This window comes from Suncus etruscus, chromosome 14, assembly GCF_024139225.1.
Source record: "Suncus etruscus isolate mSunEtr1 chromosome 14, mSunEtr1.pri.cur, whole genome shotgun sequence".
Classification (NCBI taxonomy): domain Eukaryota; kingdom Metazoa; phylum Chordata; class Mammalia; order Eulipotyphla; family Soricidae; genus Suncus; species Suncus etruscus.
The window spans coordinates 9,080,182-9,101,545 of record NC_064861.1 but is presented as its reverse complement, the minus strand read 5'-3'; the positions used below and the strand labels follow the sequence as shown (position 1 = coordinate 9,101,545).

Here is a 21,364-nt window from a genome sequence, read left to right as displayed (position 1 = left end):
CACAAGCCGTAAGGCGTCTGCCTTGCTCGAACTGCGGTTCAATCCTCCAGCATCCCATATGGTCCTCCAAGCCAGGAGCAATTTCTAAGCGCATGACCAGGAGTAACCTGAGTGTCACCAGGTGTGGCCGAAAACCAAAACAAAACAAAAAAAAAACAACCAAAAAAAAAAAAAAACTGGCATGAAAGTGTTAGTTCCACTCCCTAGCTACCTCTTAGAAAGTTTTTGTAATGGGGGCTGGAGTGATTGCACAGAGGGAAGGGCACTTGCCTTGCTTGCAGCCAACCTTGGTTCGATCCCTGGCATCTCATATGGTTGGTTCACTGAGCCTGCCAGAAGTTTCTCAGTGGAGGAGTAAGCCCTGAACACTAGGTGTGGTCCCAATACAAACACATTGCCAGGTATGACCCAAATTCAAAGAAGTTTCAAATTCTGACTTTAGTGCTCTGAAAGGGCAGGTAAGATTCAATGATGCTCAGAATCTCAGAGGTTGTGTCTGACATTGGTCAGTCAGAGCTTCTGTGATCGGTGATAGTTTGTGCAGTCACTGACCACCATGACCAAAATAAATCACTCCTATGCAAGCACAGGCCATTTGAAACTACCTCATGGAGATTTTGTATAGTCTCATCTACATTTTAAAATGGCAGAATGAGAGAGAGAGAATGTGTGTGTGTGTGTGTGTGTAGATTTTGTAGTCTCATCTACATTTTAAAATGGCAGAATGAGAGAGAGAGAGAGAGAGAGAGAGAGAGAGAGAGAGAGAGAGAGAGAGAGAGAGAGAGAGAGAGAGAGAGAGAGAGAATGTGTGTGTGTGTGTGTGTGTGCTGAGGATCCAATCTGGGGGTCCCGCATACAAAGCGTACGCCTGGCCATTTGAGCTCTCTTCCTGTCCTTGTCCCCTGTATTGCTTTCTGAACTAAGTAAATCACCTATAAGTAAGTTTTCATCCAAGTATGAGAATCAAAGACTGGATGTGAAGTACAGCTCAGAATTAACATGCTGCTTTGGTTGTTCCAGGCAGGCGTGCTTGAGCTGTGCCGTCATGTCCTGTTTCGAAGATGCGGACACAGAAGAGACAGTGACATGCCTGCAGATGACTCTTTACCATCCCAGCCAGCAGCAGAACAGGATTTTCCAATACATAAAGTTTTACAACCGAGAGAAGCTTTCCTCCAGCGAAGTGGTGAGATTTGGCCGGAATTCCACCATCTGTCATTACATTTTCCAGGATAAACAGGTTTCCCGGGTTCAGTTCTCACTGCAGCTCTTTAAAAAGTTTGACAGCTCCGTGCTCTCATTCGAAATAAAAAATATGAGCAAGAAGACCAGTCTGGTGGTGGACAACAAGGAGCTGGGCTACCTGAACAAAATGGATCTGCCTTTCAGGTGCATGGTAAGGTTCGGTGACTACCAGCTCCTGCTGGAGAAGGAGGAGGGAGAGTCATTGGAATTTTTTGAGACCAAGTTTCTATTGTCATCGAGGTCACTCTTGCAAGAGAACAACTGGCCAGCCGGGAAGCCAGTCCTGGAGTATGGCAGTTACTCCTCCTGTTCCACCGAGAACAGCTGCCCTTTGGAAATGGATGAAAACGAGTTCTGAGCCTGCAGGACTGAGATCGTCAAACTCTATTGACTCTTGAGAGTTGTTCTCTGCTTTGGAGTATCTTAGCAGTGTTGACATCTGCTTGGTGATCAGATTAGGATTGCTCAAAATTTTCTTCTTTTTTCTTTTTGGGTCATATCCAGTGATGCTCAAGGAGAACTCCTGACTCTGCACTCACGAATTAATCTTGGCAGTGTTCAGGGACCCTATAGGATGCTGGGAATTGAACCTGGGTTGGCCGTACACCAGGCAAACACCTTCCCTGCTGTACTATCACCCCAGATGATTTTCAACACTGTAATGGGGTTTCTCACCCTTGGTCAGATGGAACATTTCTTGACATATGCTTGTCACTTGAAGTGTGCACGGGTGAGACCGTACGCGACCTGCCCTCTGCCATGAAGGGATAAGTATTTTCAAAAATCAGGTTGTTTTGTTTGATCTTGGGCCTGTTTTGTTTTCATAAGGAACCATCATCTATGCATTTGGTCCTGTCATTTCTTAGCCACCCTTTGTCAAGGTCAGAACTTCAGGCAGGTTGTACCTGTCAGCTGGACTTGTGGTACCAGATTTCGGGAACCTGATGCACTGGGTGTAGGCGGAGCATCTGCCTGTCACTGGCTTTAATATGGGAAGAATAATTTGAGAAATAGAAACCTGGTATTTTCCACTTCTGTAAAACTAGCTAGTGTTTATTCCCCAGGACAGTTTTCGTTCCATTTCATAGCTAAATATTTAGACATGCTAAAAACCCAGTTATACCTAGATTTGGATTTTTTTGGTTTATTTCTTTATATCAAATTACTTGTTCAATTTTGTGTAATATACTTTTATAAGATTCCAATTTTAAATAGCATCTATGCAGTGAATAAAGTCAAGGTATTCTCTAGCCTTTTTCTTTGGAACTTTTTTTTTTCCTTTAGTTTTTGGATATAACCCACATTTCTTGGGCTACTCTCAGTATGATATTGAGGACTGAATCAGTGTCTTCATGCAGTACTTACACATAAATCCATTGAGCTATCTTCCCAGTCCTGAATATGGACTTGAGGGAGGTCCTCTCTACAATTAGGGGTTATATGGTGGTAAGTATCAAACCCAGGGCTCTAGGCATATTCTCCAGCACCCTGAACTATTCACCTGCCCTAACACCCTGTAGAAAGAACTATTGAGACTACTTGATAACTATATTTAACTATATTTAAGTATTTTTAACTATATTTAAGATTCTATATCTTATATATTTAAGATAACTATATTTAAGATTCTCATTTAAGTGATTTGAACGAGGTAGTCAAGTTTAAATAATGACAACTGTTCAATTTGCTGAATTCTAGCATTACCAAGAGTGAAGCTCTGTGCTTTTTTAAAACTTTATTTATTTACTTATTGATTGGTTTTTGGGCCACACTCAGCAGCACTCAAGGGTCACTTCTGACTCTGCACTCAGAAATTGCCCCTGACAGGCTGGGGACCCATATGGGATGCTGGGAGTCAAACCAGGTTGGCCACATTTCTCAGCAGGGCTGAGCTGTGGTAGAATGCACACGGACTTATATACCATTGACGACACTCTGGTTTCAATTGCCAACAGGTGCACGCGCGCGCGCGCACACACACACACACACACACACACCACAAAACCCCACAATTTATTTTTTTTACTTTATGCACTTGAAATTCTCTCCCACCTCTCTCCTTCCCTGCTGCAGTCATTGTAGTAACCAGAGGCCATACACAACAGGTGCAGTGCTGTGGTCACTTGAACTGTGTGCAATGCTCAGGTGCTACACCTTCCAATGATGTTGGGGGTCAGACTACTGTGGGGAATCACAGACCAAAGTGCTGCCAGGATTGTGCCAGCATGTGGGGCATCCATTGCCTGGTTCCAAGTTGAAGTCTTAGAACTGAAACTGTCTACCACCAACCCCTGTAGTTTTCTTAAAACCTTTCCATAGTATTTTTTTTTTTTTTTTTTTTTTTTTACAAAATTGGAGGGCTTAGGCCATACCTGGCAATACTTTGAACTTACTCTGTGCTTAGAGATCACTCTTGGTGGGGCTCAGGGACCATATGGGGTGCCTGAATAGAACTGAGATAGTCTCTGAGCAGAGATATGACCCCTACAACACTATCTTTCTAGCCACTAAACATTTTTCAATTCTCTAGATTCTCATGAAAAATGTTCTTGATTCATGGCATTGGTATGATTCCAGTACCCTCTGTGAGCCTAGCTCACTTCCTACATTTCCATCTTCCCTCTCTTGTTCCCCTCTTGGGATTCAGTAAGAGCCTCACGTCAGCCCTCCATTTCCATGGACTAATTTTTAGGACCTGTGACTATATTGCTATATGACGGAAGATTAAAGCTGTCTGAGGGAATTAAGGTTGTTAATCCGAGGACCTTTAAACTGAGCCATTATATCCAAATTACGTGGCTGGCCCAATGACTCAGACACAGAAAGAGCCAAGTTAGCTTGTAGGAGATGCAGGGTGAAGACATGGCAGCTTCAGAGAAGAGGCACATCATCTCTTGAAGACACAAATGTGGAACAAACATCTTACTGCTGAAACAGGAAAGAACAGCTGTGTATATGAATGTGGATCCTTGTACAGTGAACCTCCAAAGAATTGGAGAATGGTAATGGTACTGTGAGCTCAGTTGTTGAGGTATAGCAGCAAACAGAACACAAATTCCCGGGTTTGAGGTTGTCTTCCCTCTCCACTCCTGTCAGTTGCCCACATTATGTCATCATTTTCTGGCAGAATAACTTCCTACCCTACCTGGATTTATAAACTAGAAGTTTATTTGAATTGTCTGCAGTGGAATTAGACACAGGGTAAAAAGACTTTCTATAAAGTATAAAATACTTTCACAAGTGCCTGCTGTCACGTTTAACCATTATGGAAGATTGCACTTGTTTGGTTTCTTGTCTTTGAGACTAATTATTAGATGAGTCACTAAATTACAGAGTGAGTGCTGGGGAATTCAGGTACCACTGTATTGATAGAGGGGCCGGAGAGATGGCACAGCAGTAGGGCATGATAGAGACACAAAGTAATTCTTTAGAAACACCTCAGTGTCATAGGAAAAAAGTACTCTCTCCTAATGTACATCCTGGGGAAATGCTTAGTTCAATTTCAGATTATCTTTTTCCTTAAAAGATACACAGAGGGGAATGGATTATTGAAAAGTGATTTATCGTTGTCATCCAAAGACCCAGAAATCGTGTTGTAGGTTCCTTTAGGTAATCAGTTGTACTATGGTTCCCATTCTCCTGTGTGGACTCGCTTTGAGGTGCCGTGAGTAGGAATATTTTGTTCCAGTGCACCATGGAAGAAGAATTAGGTCTAATGCTGCTGCTAGGGGTAATGACTGTCCACATTTTATATGTATTTTAGCTGCCACCATCTCATATTGTGGTCCTTTTTCCTCAGTTAATATCAGCTTTTCATTTTATTGCTTACATTGATAGTTATATTGAAACAAAAGGAAGGGCTACTATTTACTAACTGAACCCCACATCAACTATCTGCTTTCCCACAGAACTGCACACACACCCCCTTTCCCAGCTCCCTGAAGCCTTTTCAAATGAACTGTTGATACTGGAATTCTGGAGTCCTCAGTCCTGGACCGCTGCTTTCCATTCCTTTATTTTGAGAAATGGTGTCCTGCAACAATTTTATATCTCACCAGAATGTAGGGAAAAGAGCAACTTTTAGGCTTTTTATTTTTTTCTTATTGCTATGGTCCTGATAGTCACACTTGTTATTAGTCTCTAATATTGCAGACTAGCATTTCATACACAAAGTAAGAAAATTTGTATTCTTCCCTTAGCAGGGAAAACAGAAACATTTCAAGCCTGCTTTTCTAATTAACTTCTTTTTGTCTCAGGGCAGATTTTACAAACTATTTGCTAAGTCAAGAGAATTATGGCATATTTACAGAGTAAACTAGTATTAACCAAATACTTTATTTTTTTTAAGTAAAAAATGTTTTTTTATTCACAATCCTTGAGAAGTTACCATTACTTCAAAAAGTCCTTTATGAACAAAATGCCAAGAAAAATTACAATAGTAGCTATGTCAAACCAAAAATATACACTTGATGTTTATAAATTTTAAAAAGCATAACACAAGCAATGTGAATATAGATTGCATTTAAATTATTTCCAGAGAAATAGCCACAACTTAGGATAGACATAAATGACCTCATACCTAATTTATTTACAGATTAGAAGTATTACATTTACTTTCTATGAGATAAGCAAGGAAAGGATACTATGCCATTGCCTAGCAGTTCAAATATTGAAAGGGCCACATGATTTTTTTAAAGTACAGCAAGAAATTTAAGTGATTTTATATCTGGACCTTCCTATATTTTTAAGAACATGCACTGTCACTGTTGCAAGATAAAGAAAACATAATACAAGAAAAAAAAATTCTTATTTAAATCATACTCAATCCTCAGCAAATCAAGATAAACAATTAGGGAGTTTTTGTAGTCTTAATCTTTTAAAGTGATAGAAAATAAACTTTAGAGAAAGAAGAACTAATTGTTTATTACATAATGCAATTACATCTATTGACATACTTAGTTCTATCCCATTAAAGCACCTTGTATTACAAGGCAAAGGAAAGCTTAATAAAAAATCAATGGGTCCTTTCAAACCAGAAAGGATTTATTTACTTTGAAATACCCGTATGACCTTTTTCAGTTTTCATTTCTTAATAAATCATGCACCAAGAGTATATTCTGTGTCAAGTCTTTCTAGACTATTTACTGGAAATACAGAATTAAAAAAAAAATGACCTGGAAAGTTAATACACCAATTAATCTAAACTCAATTTATAGTGCCATGTAAAAGGAAGTGAAAAACCTAAGTATATAGGTATTTTTACTTAAATCTTAATTTAATCACCAACTTGGTGTCCCAACTCTGCAAGTTTGCACACTCTAACCTTTGTTAAAACTGAAGCAATATCAACACACTAGAAGATGTATAAAGAAATGGAAACTCCAGCATTTCTTTATGGTCATCTACTTAAATTAACTCCATAATGAAATTGAACTAAGCCTCAGAAACAATGTTGAACATGGAGCCACAATCCTAACTCTGACGATCTCTCTCCATATCTGCTGAGAATGAAATATGACTTGATAATTTCACAGTTAGGTAATGAAATACTTAAGAGAAATTTCAAAGTAAAAGGCAATAGTTAATTTTTTAAAAGTAACTACATCAGCAGGAATGTGCTAAAGAAAAAAGTTTAAGTAAATTTAATTTCTAGTATGATAGAACCGTTGTTTTTGAAAAGCAGAAGGCAGATGATGAAATTGCACTTAATTCTGAAGCCACGCAGATGTCCCTTAGCATTCCTACTCCACTATAATAAGCACTTACAACATGGTTTGTCTCTCCCTCTTACAAAAAGGATCTGCACTACCACTTATACATTCTAGTTTTAAACATTTGGTCATAACCAAAAATAAAGGGCCATACACTCTTACCCTATCGTTTCTGCTGATCTGTATCTGGTGGTTTTATGCCGGAATCAGATAGTTCTAATACGGGATTTACAAATCCAGCATACTCAGAATTGCCATTGTCATCCATTTCAGCACTGACAAAATCGTTCTCCCACTCCAGTCCATTGGAATCATCAGAGGCTGATGTGGGATTACTTCCAGTCTTCCTGCTGCTGTGCCTGAGAGCGGCCCGGAGGATGTCTTCCTCTGTCTTAGAGCGTTCTCTCATGGGAAGCATTCGATTCATTCCTGTTATGAGGGAAAATCATTAGAAACCTCAGCAGGGAGTAAAAGGCTGTGCCTATATATTAAAACACATCAGGGGTTAACAATACAGTTTTATTTAAAAATCAGACTTGGGGGCTGGAGAGTATGCAATTGGCTGAAAAACACACTTTCGATCCTTGGGTACCACATGGTTGCCTCAACACTACCAGGAACCACCCCTGAGCATTAAACTGGGAATTGCTTGAGTCCTGCTAAGTGCAGCCCTCAAGCCAAACATTAGTAAATAATAAATAATTCAGACTTGGTTTGTAATGATCAATTCTAAGGAGGTCATTTTAAGGGAATCTAAATGAGGTGTGCACTTTATATAGACAAGGATAGTTTTAAATTAATCATCTAGTAAGGTGAAAATTTAACACTCAAAGTCATCTCTGTTACAGCTTTTACACAGCCAAAATCCCCTAACAAATTGTTCAATTTAGAAGAAAACAAGTTATGTTTGGCTTTAGGTTGCCCACAAGGGGGCAGTCATTTTTCTTACTAAATCGCTTCATGGGCTAAATCATAAACATCTTAAAATGAGTAATTGGGGATTGGAAAGATCGTACAGAGTAGGACACTTGCTTTATATTTGGTTGACCCAGGAGTAATCCCTGAATACTGCTGGGTGTGGCCCCAAACTAAACAAACAAAAATTAGCATTGCTTTCTAAATCTTAAGAAACATTACAAAGTACACAACTTTCTGAACAATTTTCAACAAATGTTAATCACTAACAGGAATCAAATTATTGGTGACTGTAAGGCTACAAACCATTCTTAGCACCCACAGGTCTGAGCACTGAGCGTAGAAATAGCCACTTTCTCTATGCCTTGCTGTCAGTGATGCAGCTGGGCAGCAGTGTCTGCGGTACCCAGCTTGGCATCTGCAGGGCATCAAGTCCAAATTTTTTATACTGGCTTTTCAAGTATGTTTATTAGTCTAAGTAAATGAAAGTACCAAGTAGGCTTCTATGAATAAACAAAGATGAAAGTACAATTTTCAGGTAAAGTTGTGGAGAAGAAATACCTTCTTCATCTTCCCATTCTAGATCCAAGGATGTGCTGTCATCATTCCCACTAGTTGACTTAGTTTTGGTCATTAAGTCACAACTGCTTTCAGTATTTGGTGTCAGCACTGTGGCCTCTGATGAGAGTCCTAGAATATAGGCAAATACACAAAATGGAATCATTTGTAGTCTTTCATAGCAATCATATTCTGCAATAATGGTCTCTCCACAAATTATTATTTATTTTAACAGCATAAGTTCCTGTTAGTAAGAAATGCTTTTTGTTTTTTCTCTTACTGGTTTTTTCTTTTTCTTTTTTGCCTCCTAGTACAATAAAAACAAGTAAACTATAAACTTTTCAGATAAATTCTAGATAGTATTTTTAATAGATCAAAGGAGGACAAAAAAAAATGACAAATGAAAAGCAGCCTAACTTCAAAAGGAATCATATTGAGTTTTGAAACTTGGGGGAAAAAAGACAAATGAAAAGCAGCCTACACTTCAAAAGGAATCATATTGAGTTTTGAAACTTGGGAGAAAAAAAAATATTTTACTCTCCTAGGTCAATGTGTAATAAGGAAAACAGAACACTTCTCACTGTTTCCTCCTACTCTCCTTTCTTTTTCTAGGAGAATAAAAATGGAAAAAAGAGAAGTGTTTGACTCCCAATTCAGATCTGTAAATTAGCCTGTTACTCTGCTTTAACTTCTCTTAAAAAAGATGATATTGAATAATTAAAGACGAGTTAATCTATCTAGGCAATACAAATTGAAGTGCAGGAAATTCTTCTATAGAACTAGAGTTAGGATCTACAATTATATTGTGTGTGTGTGTTATATTGTGTGTGTGTGTGTGTGTGTGCGCGCGCGCGCGCGCACACGCGCGCGCAAACCCAGCAGTGCTCAAGGGTTACTCCTAGTTCTTCATTCAGGAATCATTTGTGACAAGGCTCAGGGGGTCATATGGGGTTCTGGGGATCTAACTGGTGTTGGACACAGCAAGGCAAATGCTCTCCCAATGCCCTCCCTGCTATATATCATAGCTCTAGCCCCACTATGATTATATTTTTAATGTGGCATAAAGTAAACTTACTGCTACTTCGAAAAACTTCATACTGTGATTTTATATTTCTCAAACAAGATTCAAAATCATCTTCTGGTCCTGAACTGTAATAAAAGTGAAACACCTCTTAAAAATAACACAGTGGATTCATAGCAGGTACAAGACAATGCATATAAAGTTCATGATGAAATTTGAAAATCTATTCCACAATTAAAGTCTATATTGACTGAATAGCTAGAATAATCTGATAAAATGGGCCTTATGCTTCATGTTAAAAACTGAAATTAAAAATTGTTAGTTAATTCTAAAACCATATCTCTAAAGGTTTGCAAACTGCAAAATTATAATACAGAATAACGACTATATAAGAATAAGGATCTCTACATGTGCAGAAACACTCAAGGAAATGTAACACTGAAATGTATTTTCCAAAACCTGATCACGCAGAAACATTATTACAAGAAAAGAAAGAGGCTAAGGAAAATATCAAAATAGTTTCATAGTTATAACCACCAAGACACAATTTTTTTTCTTTTTTTGGTTTTTCGGGCCATACCCGTTTGATGCTCAGGGGTTACTCCTGGCTAAGCGCTCAGAAATTGCTCCTGGCTTGGGGGGACCATATGGGACGCCGGGGGATGGAATCTCTGTCCTTCCTTGGCTAGCGCTTGCAAGGCAGACAGACACCTTACCTCTAGCGCCACCTTGCCTGTCCCAAGACACATTTTCTTCAAAAATATTCACTGTAGGGGCTGGAGCAGTAGCACAGCAGTAGGTATTTTGCTTTGCACAGGGCTGACCCAGGATGGATCTGGGCTCGATCCCCAGCGTCCCATATGGTCCCCCAAGCCAGGAACGATTTCTGAGTGCATAGCCAGGAGTAAACCCTGAATGTCACCAGGTATGGCCCAAAAATCAAAAATAAATAAAATAAAATAAATTTAAAAACTCAGTGTATTATGAATTCATAAATTTCTCAATAGAAGATATGACCACTCTTTTTTTTGCTCTTGGTGGCAGTGATGGTTGTTTTGGGGCTGTATCAGGTATCAGAGCTTAGTTGTTGGCCACATCCATGGTAAATGCTTTAACTGGTGTATTACCTCTCCAGCCCAAAATAACTGTTCTTTAAAAAATCCTTTTATCTGATAAATCACTTTCTAATATGAAGCAAATATGCATGTTTACACACACATACACATGCATGGGTGATCTGTATTTGGCTTGGGAGTAACAAGTTTTGTCACCAAAGGAAGATTATGTTTTACTTACCTTTGGTATTCTCCATAGTTAGAAGGATGATATCGCTGTACAACTCTCTGTCTTACTTGCTTTGAAAACACAATACAACATGTAAAAATCACTTTGTTTGTAAAATTGAAAATTATTCATGCAATGTTCAAGTTTTTTTTTTCTAAATTCAAGAAAAAAAAAGTGACTTGACTGAATCCTTCCCCCCTTCAATTTAGCACTGTCCAATTCTATATCCCTCTATCAATGCTAGCATTTCTTTTTTTTTGGGGGGGGGCACACACCTGGTGGTGCTCAGGGGTACTCCCAGATCTGATCTGCACTAAGAAATTGCTCCTGGCAGGCTCAAGGGACCACGTGGGATGCTGGGGATCAAACCTGGGCCAGTCTCATTCGGCCACGTGCAAGGCAGGTGCCCTACTGCTATGCTATCGCTCTGGCTCCTATGCTAGCATTTCTTCAACTTATCAATGTATGACCATTAAGTGGCCAGAATAGTTAATAATGTTAGAAAAATAACTTTAAAAAGAGATACATTTTTGTGTCCTCAGCATTCTTAAAAACATCTAATATCTGAAAAGTGAAGGGGCAAGAAAGAATTAAACAAGATATATGAAGTTCTATTTGGAGTGAAATAAGTAGCAAATAAGCAAAAGCTCTGTAAGACCTACTTTGACTTAAAAGTAATAAATACAGTAGTAAAAAAATAAGAAATAGAAGACACATCGGAGTTGTAGTTCTAATCATTATTAGCTGTTCATATCTTTTATGGTCAACTTTGGTACAAATGACTGTGCACTAGCTCAATAAAATTTAAAAGGGCTATTCTGAAAATCAACATTTGCCTATTTTGGTATGTATTTGTGTATCTGAATATGGTTATACAGCGTTTTTGTTTTTGTTTTTTTGGAGGGGGTAAGGAGGTTTGGCCATACCTGTTAGGTGCTCAGGAATTACTCCTGATAGAGCTATGGGGGAACCTTACAGAGTGCCAGGAGTTGACTGAATCCATGTTGGTCATGTTCTAGGCAAGCACCCTACCTGCTGTACTATTGCTCCAGCCCCTGGTTTTATACATTGTTAGCAGGAAAACTCAAAACTCAGAATGTGGTATACAGAATGATGTCATCAGTCATAGAGCAAGAAGCAGAGAATATCTTAACAGAAAAAAAAGAGGTTGTGTATAATTGAACCTATTGTGTATAATAGAACCTATTTCTATTGTGTACAATAGAAAAACACTTATATCTTAACAGAAGAAGTTGAATTTTTAAGTTTCCCCACTATTTAGTGCTAGGATGAAAGAAAGGGGAGCGGGAGAGTATAAGGAGGAAAGAGGGCCACATACAGGTCACATAGAAATGAAATAGTAAGATCATACAATTTGGCAATTTCTCTAAATCATAATCATTATTGTGCGACCTAATGTTTGTGCTACATCAGTTGCACCTCGTTCATCCATGTGGGTAAAGCACGAGGTACATACCGAGGAGGGGAATGGCCAGGTAGGCTATGCTTAACTCTGCAGGCTCCATTAACTGAAGGATCTCAGTACCATCCCTGGCCCTCAGTTTCCTCATCTATAAGCAGGAGATTAAAAGCACTGCCTCTCTCCTAGCATCACTGTGAGGAGTAAGCACACACCACTGGGGCAGCTCCTGACAGTCAGGGCCCCCTCCATGTCTTTAGTAGCCGTGTGGTGCTCATAGTCTTGGCATGGGAAGATCTCTTGCCTTCTCTGGTATGCCAGAGATTTTTCCAGAGCCAAGCTTCCAATCTCCCAAAGACAAAAGACTAAAGATAAAAAAACATACACTATCCTCTGAAGCCAAAGAAAATCACCCAGTTGCCTGAATTCTGGAAAGTATAAGAAATTCTAACAGTTCAAAGAAATGGTAAAACATATGAAATTCAGAAAGATAAACTGAAAATGCTGTGGAAGTTACATTTAAAGGTGAGACAGGTATTGCTCTCACCTGAGAGTATTTGTATTTTTCCAAGAAAATGCTGAATTTCCAAAAAACAAAATTCATCTTTGGGATAGGTGATAATTAGCTTTTGTTCATCTCTAAAGCTAAACAACATGCAGTCTCAAGTATATAAATCTGGTATAATTTCTAGCTACTGAAGACAAGAAAATCTGCCTTTAAAACCCCTCAGAGTAGATGCGTAACATACATTTGCAGGTAAGTAAGAAGCCCTTGAGTCTAGCGGGGGGGAAAGTCCCCATGAAGACCTGTCAGAGAGAAGCAGCCTTAAGCAGAAGATGTGCTGGGGTCTTTCCCCCTCACCTCCATGCGCTTTCGCTGCTTTGCTGCCCTGGCTGCTTCACGCTGTGCAGCGTATAAAGCTTCTTCTTCCTGTCTTAACTTCTCTTCTTGTAAGGCTAACTGGATATGAACAAAACAGTAAGGATTAACAAAAATCAGAACCTGTCTAACTATTCTAGAGAGAAATTGTTTCTGTTTACAAAATAAAAATAACTTGTTAAAAAAATAACTGGTCTCTACAAAGCATGATAGAATCAAGTTTTGTGATTTTTTTTTTCATTTAATTTCTCCTTTTACAAAACAACAAGTGATAGCAAATATCTACCACGTTAGAGAATTTTCTTGTAAATTGAGTTATGGCATAGTAGCATATAATTTGCACATATATAAAATATTTCTTTCTTCAGATAATACAAGAATTTTCATTTCCAACAACGGTTCCAATCAATGCCCATCACCATAGTTTAAGAGTTTGGGCCCTCCTATAGCCAAGAACTTGAACACTAAAACAATCTACTATTGTCTACAAAGTGAAGTGAGGGCTCCCAAATTTCATGTCTCATCATTGTAGGTCTCCTGAATTTAACTGCACATAATTTACTTTCAAACTAAAATTCTTGCCACCCTCGATAGTATACTAATTTCTTCAATGATAATTACATACTGAACCAAACTGGTCAAAAATAGTTTTGTTTTATTTTTGTTTTTGTTTTTTTGGGTCCCCAGTGGTGCTCAGGGATTACTCCTAACTCTATGCTCAGAAGTCGCTCATAGCAGGCTCGGGGGGCCATATGGGATGCTGGGATTTGAACCGATCTCCATCCTGTGTTGGCCATGTGCAAGGCGAATGCCTTACCACTGTGATATCGCTCTGGCCCCAACTAGTCAAATTTCAACATTTTATCTCTTTAGTTTTATTGTAAGCATTTCTTGTAGATTAATAATAGATCATTTCTATACGTACTCTTTACTTATATCTATTAGAAGTACACGATTACATACAGTAAGTTCAAGTCAAATAGAAAGGTACTTTTAAAAACCCTATTTGTTTGTTAAATAGTAATCTGTAAAAGTTGGTTATACAAGTATATATATATTTTAATTTTTTGATGTCAAGGATTAAAGCCAGGGCATTCATGTTGCAAAATGTGCCAGATCTTCAGTCATACAGCTGGTTCATGTATTCTGCCAGTCAGAACTTTTGAGTGAAAAATTTATTTTTTAAAAATATATATAAATTTATGGGAGTATAAGCTTTTCTGATAAATTAACTAAATTACAAAAGGCTCGAATAATTCTTCACTTTTAAAGAATTTTCATTTATATATCTATAGGTCCAACAACTGTTAATGTCAATATTAATAACAAATATATGTAACTTTCCCCTAGAGAGGCTTATAACACATACTTTAGCAACAAAAAGATTATTTACCTCTCTTTGAATTTTCACATCCAGATCTCTCTGTTTGTCAGCAATAGAATCATAATGCCTCTCTCTAAGGTCAACAATTTCTTCCTCAGTAAGAGGCCTACAAAAAAAATTGAGGGAGAAATAAAAAGAATTATGAATGTCTGAATCAATATGTAATTTTGTAAAAAATTTATAAATGTATATAATTTTATAAAAAAGTTTGTGGCAATTTGAGGCTATAATTTCAGTTGTTAGAGTAAAAAACAATGAGCCTAAAAACTGTGATGTTTTGGTTAAAAGTTGAGTAAGATGGTATCTTACTAATATTTTATAGTTCTTAATTCCCTAGTTAAGTACTGTGAACTTCACAGTACTTTCTTTATCCTCCAATGTACTGACTTTCTGACTTGTCACTTTACTTTGATTTTTTTCATTATCAAGATTAGCCTTTTCTACAGAGAAAAATCCATACCATAACGCTTAGCAATAACCCTTAACTCACAGTTCACTCCGTTTCACATCCCACATTAACTGCTTCAAAAAGAAAACACACACACACACATACACACACGAGTACAGCCTGAAAACACACATAGTGCTTAAAGGAGTACCCATGTTCTAGTTATTATTGAAAAATGTAAAACAATAAAAACACCCCAACACCCCAAAACAGACAAAAAAATCTAAACAAAAAAATATTACAAAGGGGAACTAAGTTTAAAAAAGAAAAAAGTGTTTAATCAACACCCCCCCCCAACTTTTTTTTTTTTTTACAAAAACTGACATATAACAGATTCAATATGAAAACTGGAGGTACTTCATGTACATTAAATTCTTTAATATTCAAGGCAATCTTGAGATATATGTAATTTGCCAAACTCTTAGAGACAGAGATAACTAAGGTCTTTTAAAAAATTTTTAAAAAATGTCTTTTTTTTGGGGGGGGGCACACCCGGTGATGCTCAGGGGTTACTCCTGGCTGTCTGCTCAGAAATAGCTCCTGGCAGGCACGGGGGGACCATATGGGACGCCGGGATTCGAACCAACCACCTTTGGTCCTGGATTGGCTTGCTTGCAAGGCAAACGTCGCTGTGCTATCTCTCCGGGCCCTGAACATGTCTTAAAACAAGTTTTTCTTTTCTCTAACAAGTTCTTAGAGAACTTCTGATAGTTCACACAGATGAATTTGGAAAATGAAGAGATGAATGCCTTACCTATGACTGCTTCCTGGGCTTTCCCCCTGTACAAAAATTAAAGAAATTTCACTAGATGAATTATATTATTTTTTAAATAATATTTTATTTAAACCCTTTGATTACTAACATGATTGTGGTTGGGTTTCTGCCATGTAAAGAACACCCCATCACTAGTGCAACATTCCCACCACCAATGTCCCAATTCTCCCTCCTTCCCACCCCACCCCTGCCTGTACTCTACACAGGCTTTCTATTTCCCTCATACATTCTCATTGTTAGGATAGTTTTCAGTGTAGTTATTTCTCTAACTAAACTCATCACTCTTTGTGGTGAGGTTCATGAAGTGGGCTGTAACTTACAGCCCTCCTCTCTTTTGTCTCTGAAAATTATTGCAAGAATGTCTTTTATTTTTCTTAAAACCCATAGATGAGTGAAACCATTCTGTGTCTTTCTCTCTCCCTCTGACTTATTTCAGTCAGCATAATAGATTCCATGTACATCCATGCATAGAAAAATTTCATGACTTCATCTCTTCTGATGGCTGCATAATATTCCAGTGTATATGAGATGAATTATATTTAAAGAAAAATAAAATTACATTCCATTAAAATAGTTTCAACTTACCTATCTGATCATAAGCACATTTTATTCTTTATCTTTAACAAATGGTATTTATGAGTACTAAAGATAAAATTTAAATTTAAAAAAATTGGTTAATTATGTAACAGTCAAAAGCTATTAATTTTGTCTAACAAGTATTTATCTATCCCAAAGGGGGATAGGATAACACTACAATACGTTCCCTGTCTACATCCACATCACTTACAATTGATCACCGTTACTATGGATTCTGTAAATACAGAATTTACCTACTAGCTAAAAGTGTATTTGGCAACTCAAAACCAATCTTCCTTGACTCTTGTGGTCTCGCTTCACAGCAGTGAGAATTTCAAGCTGCCCGACTTTCCCAGGGAACAAGGAACATGCTTCCTGTACTCCTGGCTCAGTGTTCTCAATTCTTTTTTTTTTTTTTTAAGTCTATGTGGCAGTTTTGCACTTTTTTGTGGGTAACTGGCAATTCCACTGTTTTACACAGTGTAATATCATTGTTTAAAATGACCCACATGGGACTGGAACAGGTTAGTACAGGTTAGAGCACTGTCTTGCAGGCAGCCAACACTGGTTTGAACCCCAGTATCCGATCTTCTGGTCTCCAGAGCATCACCAGGAGTGATTAATGAGTGCAGAGTCAGGAGTAATACCTGAGAACATCTAGCTGTGGCCCAAAAACCAAAACATCATATAAACCAAACAGCCCCCAAACTAACTAAACTACTCCCCAGCCAATTGTTCTAGTGCTGTTTAAGTCCCACAGCTCACAACTGAAGGCTGCAATGTACTTCATAGAGAACAAGCTCGTTTCATTCTGGCACCAGTTAAGACTGCTGTTGGCTCAGAGCCCAAAGTTTGACTCAATATACATTAAATGAAGGTGTTAAAAACCTCTATAAAACAGTGTTATAAAAATGATTATATAAACATTACACATAAGTGTAATAAACTGCCTGGTTTGCAAAATAGGCTGACAGAAAACTAACTCTATAAATTTCTCCAAGAAAGTAAGTTTTGTAGCATTACTTAGTACTAGTAGTTACTTTTTTATTGTAGTGCTTTGGTCTTTGCTAATTTAATATTGAGTAACTTTATATAATATACCCTTTTTCTTCACAGGATTATAAAATAACTTAAGAAATAACTAAAGAGTTTTTAACCTCTAAAGCAAATCAGAATTATTTTCAAGATTAATTTAAGTTCTAACATAGCTGAGTCATTCACATCTGATGGTTAGCTCATGACAATTAAAAAGAACAGAAAAAATACAATCCTGAGTGGTACAAGTGGATTTAGAAAATAACACTGTAAATAAGGACAACAATCAAGGAAAGAAAACAGGAGCACCAACTGCAATGAAGTCCAGCTAACAGAAACAAAACCAAAATAAACCAAAAACTCAACCAAACAAAAGGCAGCTTCAGAAAAAACAGAAGTCCACCAATAATTTTAAAAAGTAGTTATGATGTGGGGAAGAACTTAGCACTTGTTGGAACCCTTAAAGATATCATGTTAAATGTTCACTTACACTTGTTTTCAAAAAATACATGGAGATTAAGGTGACCTTTAAAAAGAAACTAAATTCTTTGAAATGTTAAAATATCTAGGAGATATTTTATCTGGGAACACATAAGGCTTACTACAAAATGGTAATTATTATTTATCATTATTCCTTAAGGCTTTATATACCAATTTGGAAAATGTAGAATTAAACAAGTTTAAATCTTTTTCCCTCAGAACAATTAATGTTTCAATTACACAACCAGCCTACTTACTATTCTGTACACAATTGGGGGACTATTGAATTTATAAACAATAATTTCAAGTTTGCTTGTTTTTTTTTTCTCAGAAAATTAAAATGAAAAAAGATCAAAGTGTGCCAAGTTCTAATCTAACTTGTATTAGAGATGTGACAAGACCTGATGGTGGATGAGTATTTGCACAAACTGATCCTGTTAAGTTTCGTGAAGCTGGAAATCAACACAAACTGCTAACTACATCATAAAATATATCCTGTGCATAAAATAAAATACATTCTGACATTTCACTAACTCTAAGATAACTTTCCTATTTATAGTTTATTATTTCTGTACTTATACAAATGTGTAAGTTTTAGTTTTCTTTTTGTTTTGTTAGTTTTTGGGCTACACCCAGCATTAATCCTGGCTCTGAACTCAGGAATTACTCCTGGTGGGTTCAGGGGATCATGTGATACTGGGGATTGAACATGGGTCAGCCACATGCAAGGGAAGTACCCTATTGGCTCTATTATCACTCTGGCCCTATAAGTTTCAAATAGAAGAAATGCAAAAAGCCAACAAAAAATAACTTGTAAAGATAATGACTGAAGTAAAAAACTGATTATAGAAAGAACATCCATAAAAATTGTGGTTGAAGAATGGCTCTACTCCTGATCATTGAGGAATTTTAACAATATGGTCAGAAGTCATACTGCAAGAAGCTATAAATATCCCTTCCCACTCTTGTTTTCTGGTTTGGGGCCACCTCCAGCTATGCTCAGAGCTACTTCTGGCTCTGTGCTCAGGGATCACTGCTGGCAATGTGTTCAGGGTTCAAATGTGGTATCTGGGATAGAACTAGAATAAGCAGCACGCAAGACAAGGACCCGAATACCTTACTATTTCTTCAGTCCAGAAAAAGTCATTTCTTTTTTTGTTTTTGCTTTGGAGGTACACCCGGCAGTACTCAGGGATTATTCCTGGCTCTGTGCTCAAAAATCGTTCCTGGCAAGCATGGGGGACCATATGTGATGCTGGGATTCGAACCACTGTCCATCCTGGTCGGCTGTGTGTAAGGCAAACACCCCACTGCTGTGTTATCCAGCCCTGAAAAAAGTCATTTCTTGACCTGTGTTTCTTATATATAAAATAGAGTAAGCTGATATTTATGCACACATGTTTATTTTTATTATAAATATATATTATATAATATATTTTATTATATTGTTTTATTTTTTATTTATTTATACTCTAATTTTATATCTATATCACAGATAATTCTGAATTATTTGCCAGTATAAATTAGTAAAAATAAGAAGTAATAAAGGAACTAAACATAAAAATGGAGACATAAAAATATTCTAGAGGGAACAAATTTAAATAATTATCAGAACAAAATAGATTAGTAGTTAGAATAAATACAATTTTTGTGGAAATACTTACTTCATCACTTTCTACTAGATTCTCAAACTGAAAAAGAAAAAGAAATAAAGGTAAACAAATTACAAAAAATTGTATTATCTTTTTAACTTCACAAATAACCTATGTGTAAAATAATGTAAGTCAAATGCCTTTTTATCAATAAATTCAGTTTGCTGGTCACCACGTCTATTTTTTCCTTTTCCACTAGCACCAATAATATTGAAATGCAAATTTAGTCAGTACTAAATTTAGATCTAGTTTACATCCTTACTATATGTTTTTTCTTGAAAGTACTTCTTTTTTTTTTTTTTTGTGGTTTTTGGGTCACACCCGGCAGTGCTCAGGGGTTATTTCTGGCTCCAGGCTCAGAAATTGCTCCTGGCAGGCACAGGGGACCATATGGGGCGCTGGGATTCGAACTGATGACCTCCTGCATGAAAGGCAAACGCCTTACCTCCATGCTATCTCTCCGGCCCCCAAGTACTTCTAATTCAATCAAAGGCATTGATTCTACTTACCTCTATCGTTAAGTGTTCCCCTCTTGAGCACGTTCTAAAATACTTGGATCTGGAAAGAAAAAAAATTTTAAAGTAAAAATTTTGAAAGTGAATTAATGTAATAAAATGATAGCAAGTTTTAATTATCTAAGCAAACACCAAATTTACCTAGAAAAGAGGGTCTAGGATTTTAAAATTCAAATTTAAAAGTATTAAGTCAACCAATAATATTTTAATTGTACAAATTTATACTAAATACATAAAAATAAACTAACTTATATTTACTATACAGAACTGAGAAAAATGTGATTGTTTTCACTGTATGAAGAATGTCTCAAAAATACTAATTTATATTTTTAAGAAACAGAAGAGTTAATGTCAATCAAATCACAATATATTTTAAATCTTAATATTTTGTCAGGTATGCTTTAAATAAAGCTGAACTGGGGCCAGAGAGATAGCATGGAGGTAAGGCATTTGCCTTGCGTGCAGAAGGTTGGTGGTTCGAATCCCGGCATTCCATATGGTCCCCTGAGCCTGCTAGGAGTGATTTCTGAGCATGGAGGCAGGAGTAACACCTGAGCACTGCCGGGTGTGACCCAAAACCACACACACACACACACACACACACACACACACACACACACACACACACACACTAAAATAAAAAATAAAAAATAAAGCTGAACTAAAAAACCTGCTAATTCTATTCACTCACACTAGAAAAACTTACATGTAAGTCACACTAGAGAAATTTAAATGAGCATCTTTTGTTCTATCTGCTGCAATGATGATTACAATCCAACCTGTTGGAAACCTGGTACAGGACATAGATAACTTCAAATTCCTTTACAAATGATCTTTCTTTGTAAATGTCTGGAATAAGGCTCTGACTTAAAATGTTGTTCGTAGTATAGCTGCCAAAATTGAGGATGGACTCCCACCTTCTAATAAGTACCCCAAAATACTAAAAAACATCTATTACTTACTAAAGATACTGAAAGAAAATGTTCTTATTATGACTATCATCAAGAGTAAAGGAAAAAAACCCCTAATATTTTGTTGCTATTTTCTCTGGTACAATCTTTATTTGCTAATAGATATTAGCAAACAATTATTTATTGAGTGCATTGAGAAAATAGAGAATCTGGTATTGTCATTCCACAGAGCCTTCAATTAAAGAAATGCATTCAGCACACACACATCTTTATTTCTTGAACAAAACTAGAAATGAGCTGAGCCTTTTAGAAGCACTGTGTTCCAGTCTTAGGATTTCATGCTTCTCTTCCTTAAATCAAGACTATTTCTAGTTCATTTCTTTCCTCTTCAGAGAGAATGATACAATTAACATTCAGCAGGAATACGTATTCTGGTCTTATGTCACTAGTATGACTTCACTACAGAAGCAAAGATTTGTGATTCCTGTACCACCCTCAGAGGACAACAGGAGAACAGACAGTAGACTCCTGAGAGGGCCAAGAGGTTGGTTGGA

General features: G+C 37.1%; 2 protein-coding genes and 1 non-coding gene across 4 annotated transcripts in view; 1 reads left to right on the top strand and 2 right to left on the bottom strand.

The window, feature by feature from the left end:
* The first annotated feature begins 1,022 nt into the window (after positions 1 to 1,022).
* Positions 1,023 to 1,819, top strand: TIFA (TRAF interacting protein with forkhead associated domain). Its single transcript, XM_049786961.1, has one exon. It carries the CDS (start codon positions 1,046 to 1,048, stop codon positions 1,601 to 1,603), a length of 558 nt encoding a protein of 185 aa, XP_049642918.1. The 5' UTR covers positions 1,023 to 1,045; the 3' UTR covers positions 1,604 to 1,819.
* Positions 1,820 to 5,561: 3,742 nt separating this feature from the next.
* Positions 5,562 to 21,364, bottom strand: part of AP1AR (adaptor related protein complex 1 associated regulatory protein) — a 34,813-nt gene continuing 19,010 nt past the window's right edge. Inside the window, exons 2-10 of one of the 2 annotated variants that reach the window (XM_049786946.1) lie at positions 19,894 to 19,943; positions 19,397 to 19,423; positions 15,621 to 15,646; positions 14,428 to 14,524; positions 13,017 to 13,115; positions 10,747 to 10,805; positions 9,505 to 9,578; positions 8,433 to 8,561; positions 5,562 to 7,385 (exon numbers count right to left, since the gene is read on the bottom strand). In XM_049786946.1, coding sequence (XP_049642903.1) covers positions 7,120 to 7,385; positions 8,433 to 8,561; positions 9,505 to 9,578; positions 10,747 to 10,805; positions 13,017 to 13,115; positions 14,428 to 14,524; positions 15,621 to 15,646; positions 19,397 to 19,423; positions 19,894 to 19,943 — 827 coding nt within the window. In that variant the 3' untranslated portion in view covers positions 5,562 to 7,119. The remainder of the gene's footprint in view (positions 7,386 to 8,432; positions 8,562 to 9,504; positions 9,579 to 10,746; positions 10,806 to 13,016; positions 13,116 to 14,427; positions 14,525 to 15,620; positions 15,647 to 19,396; positions 19,424 to 19,893; positions 19,944 to 21,364) is intronic. The other variant, XM_049786947.1, reaches the window with a different exon arrangement.
* Positions 8,160 to 8,301, bottom strand: LOC126029357 (small nucleolar RNA SNORA43). The gene has a single exon (XR_007502969.1). It is a non-coding gene; the product is annotated as a small nucleolar RNA SNORA43 (small nucleolar RNA).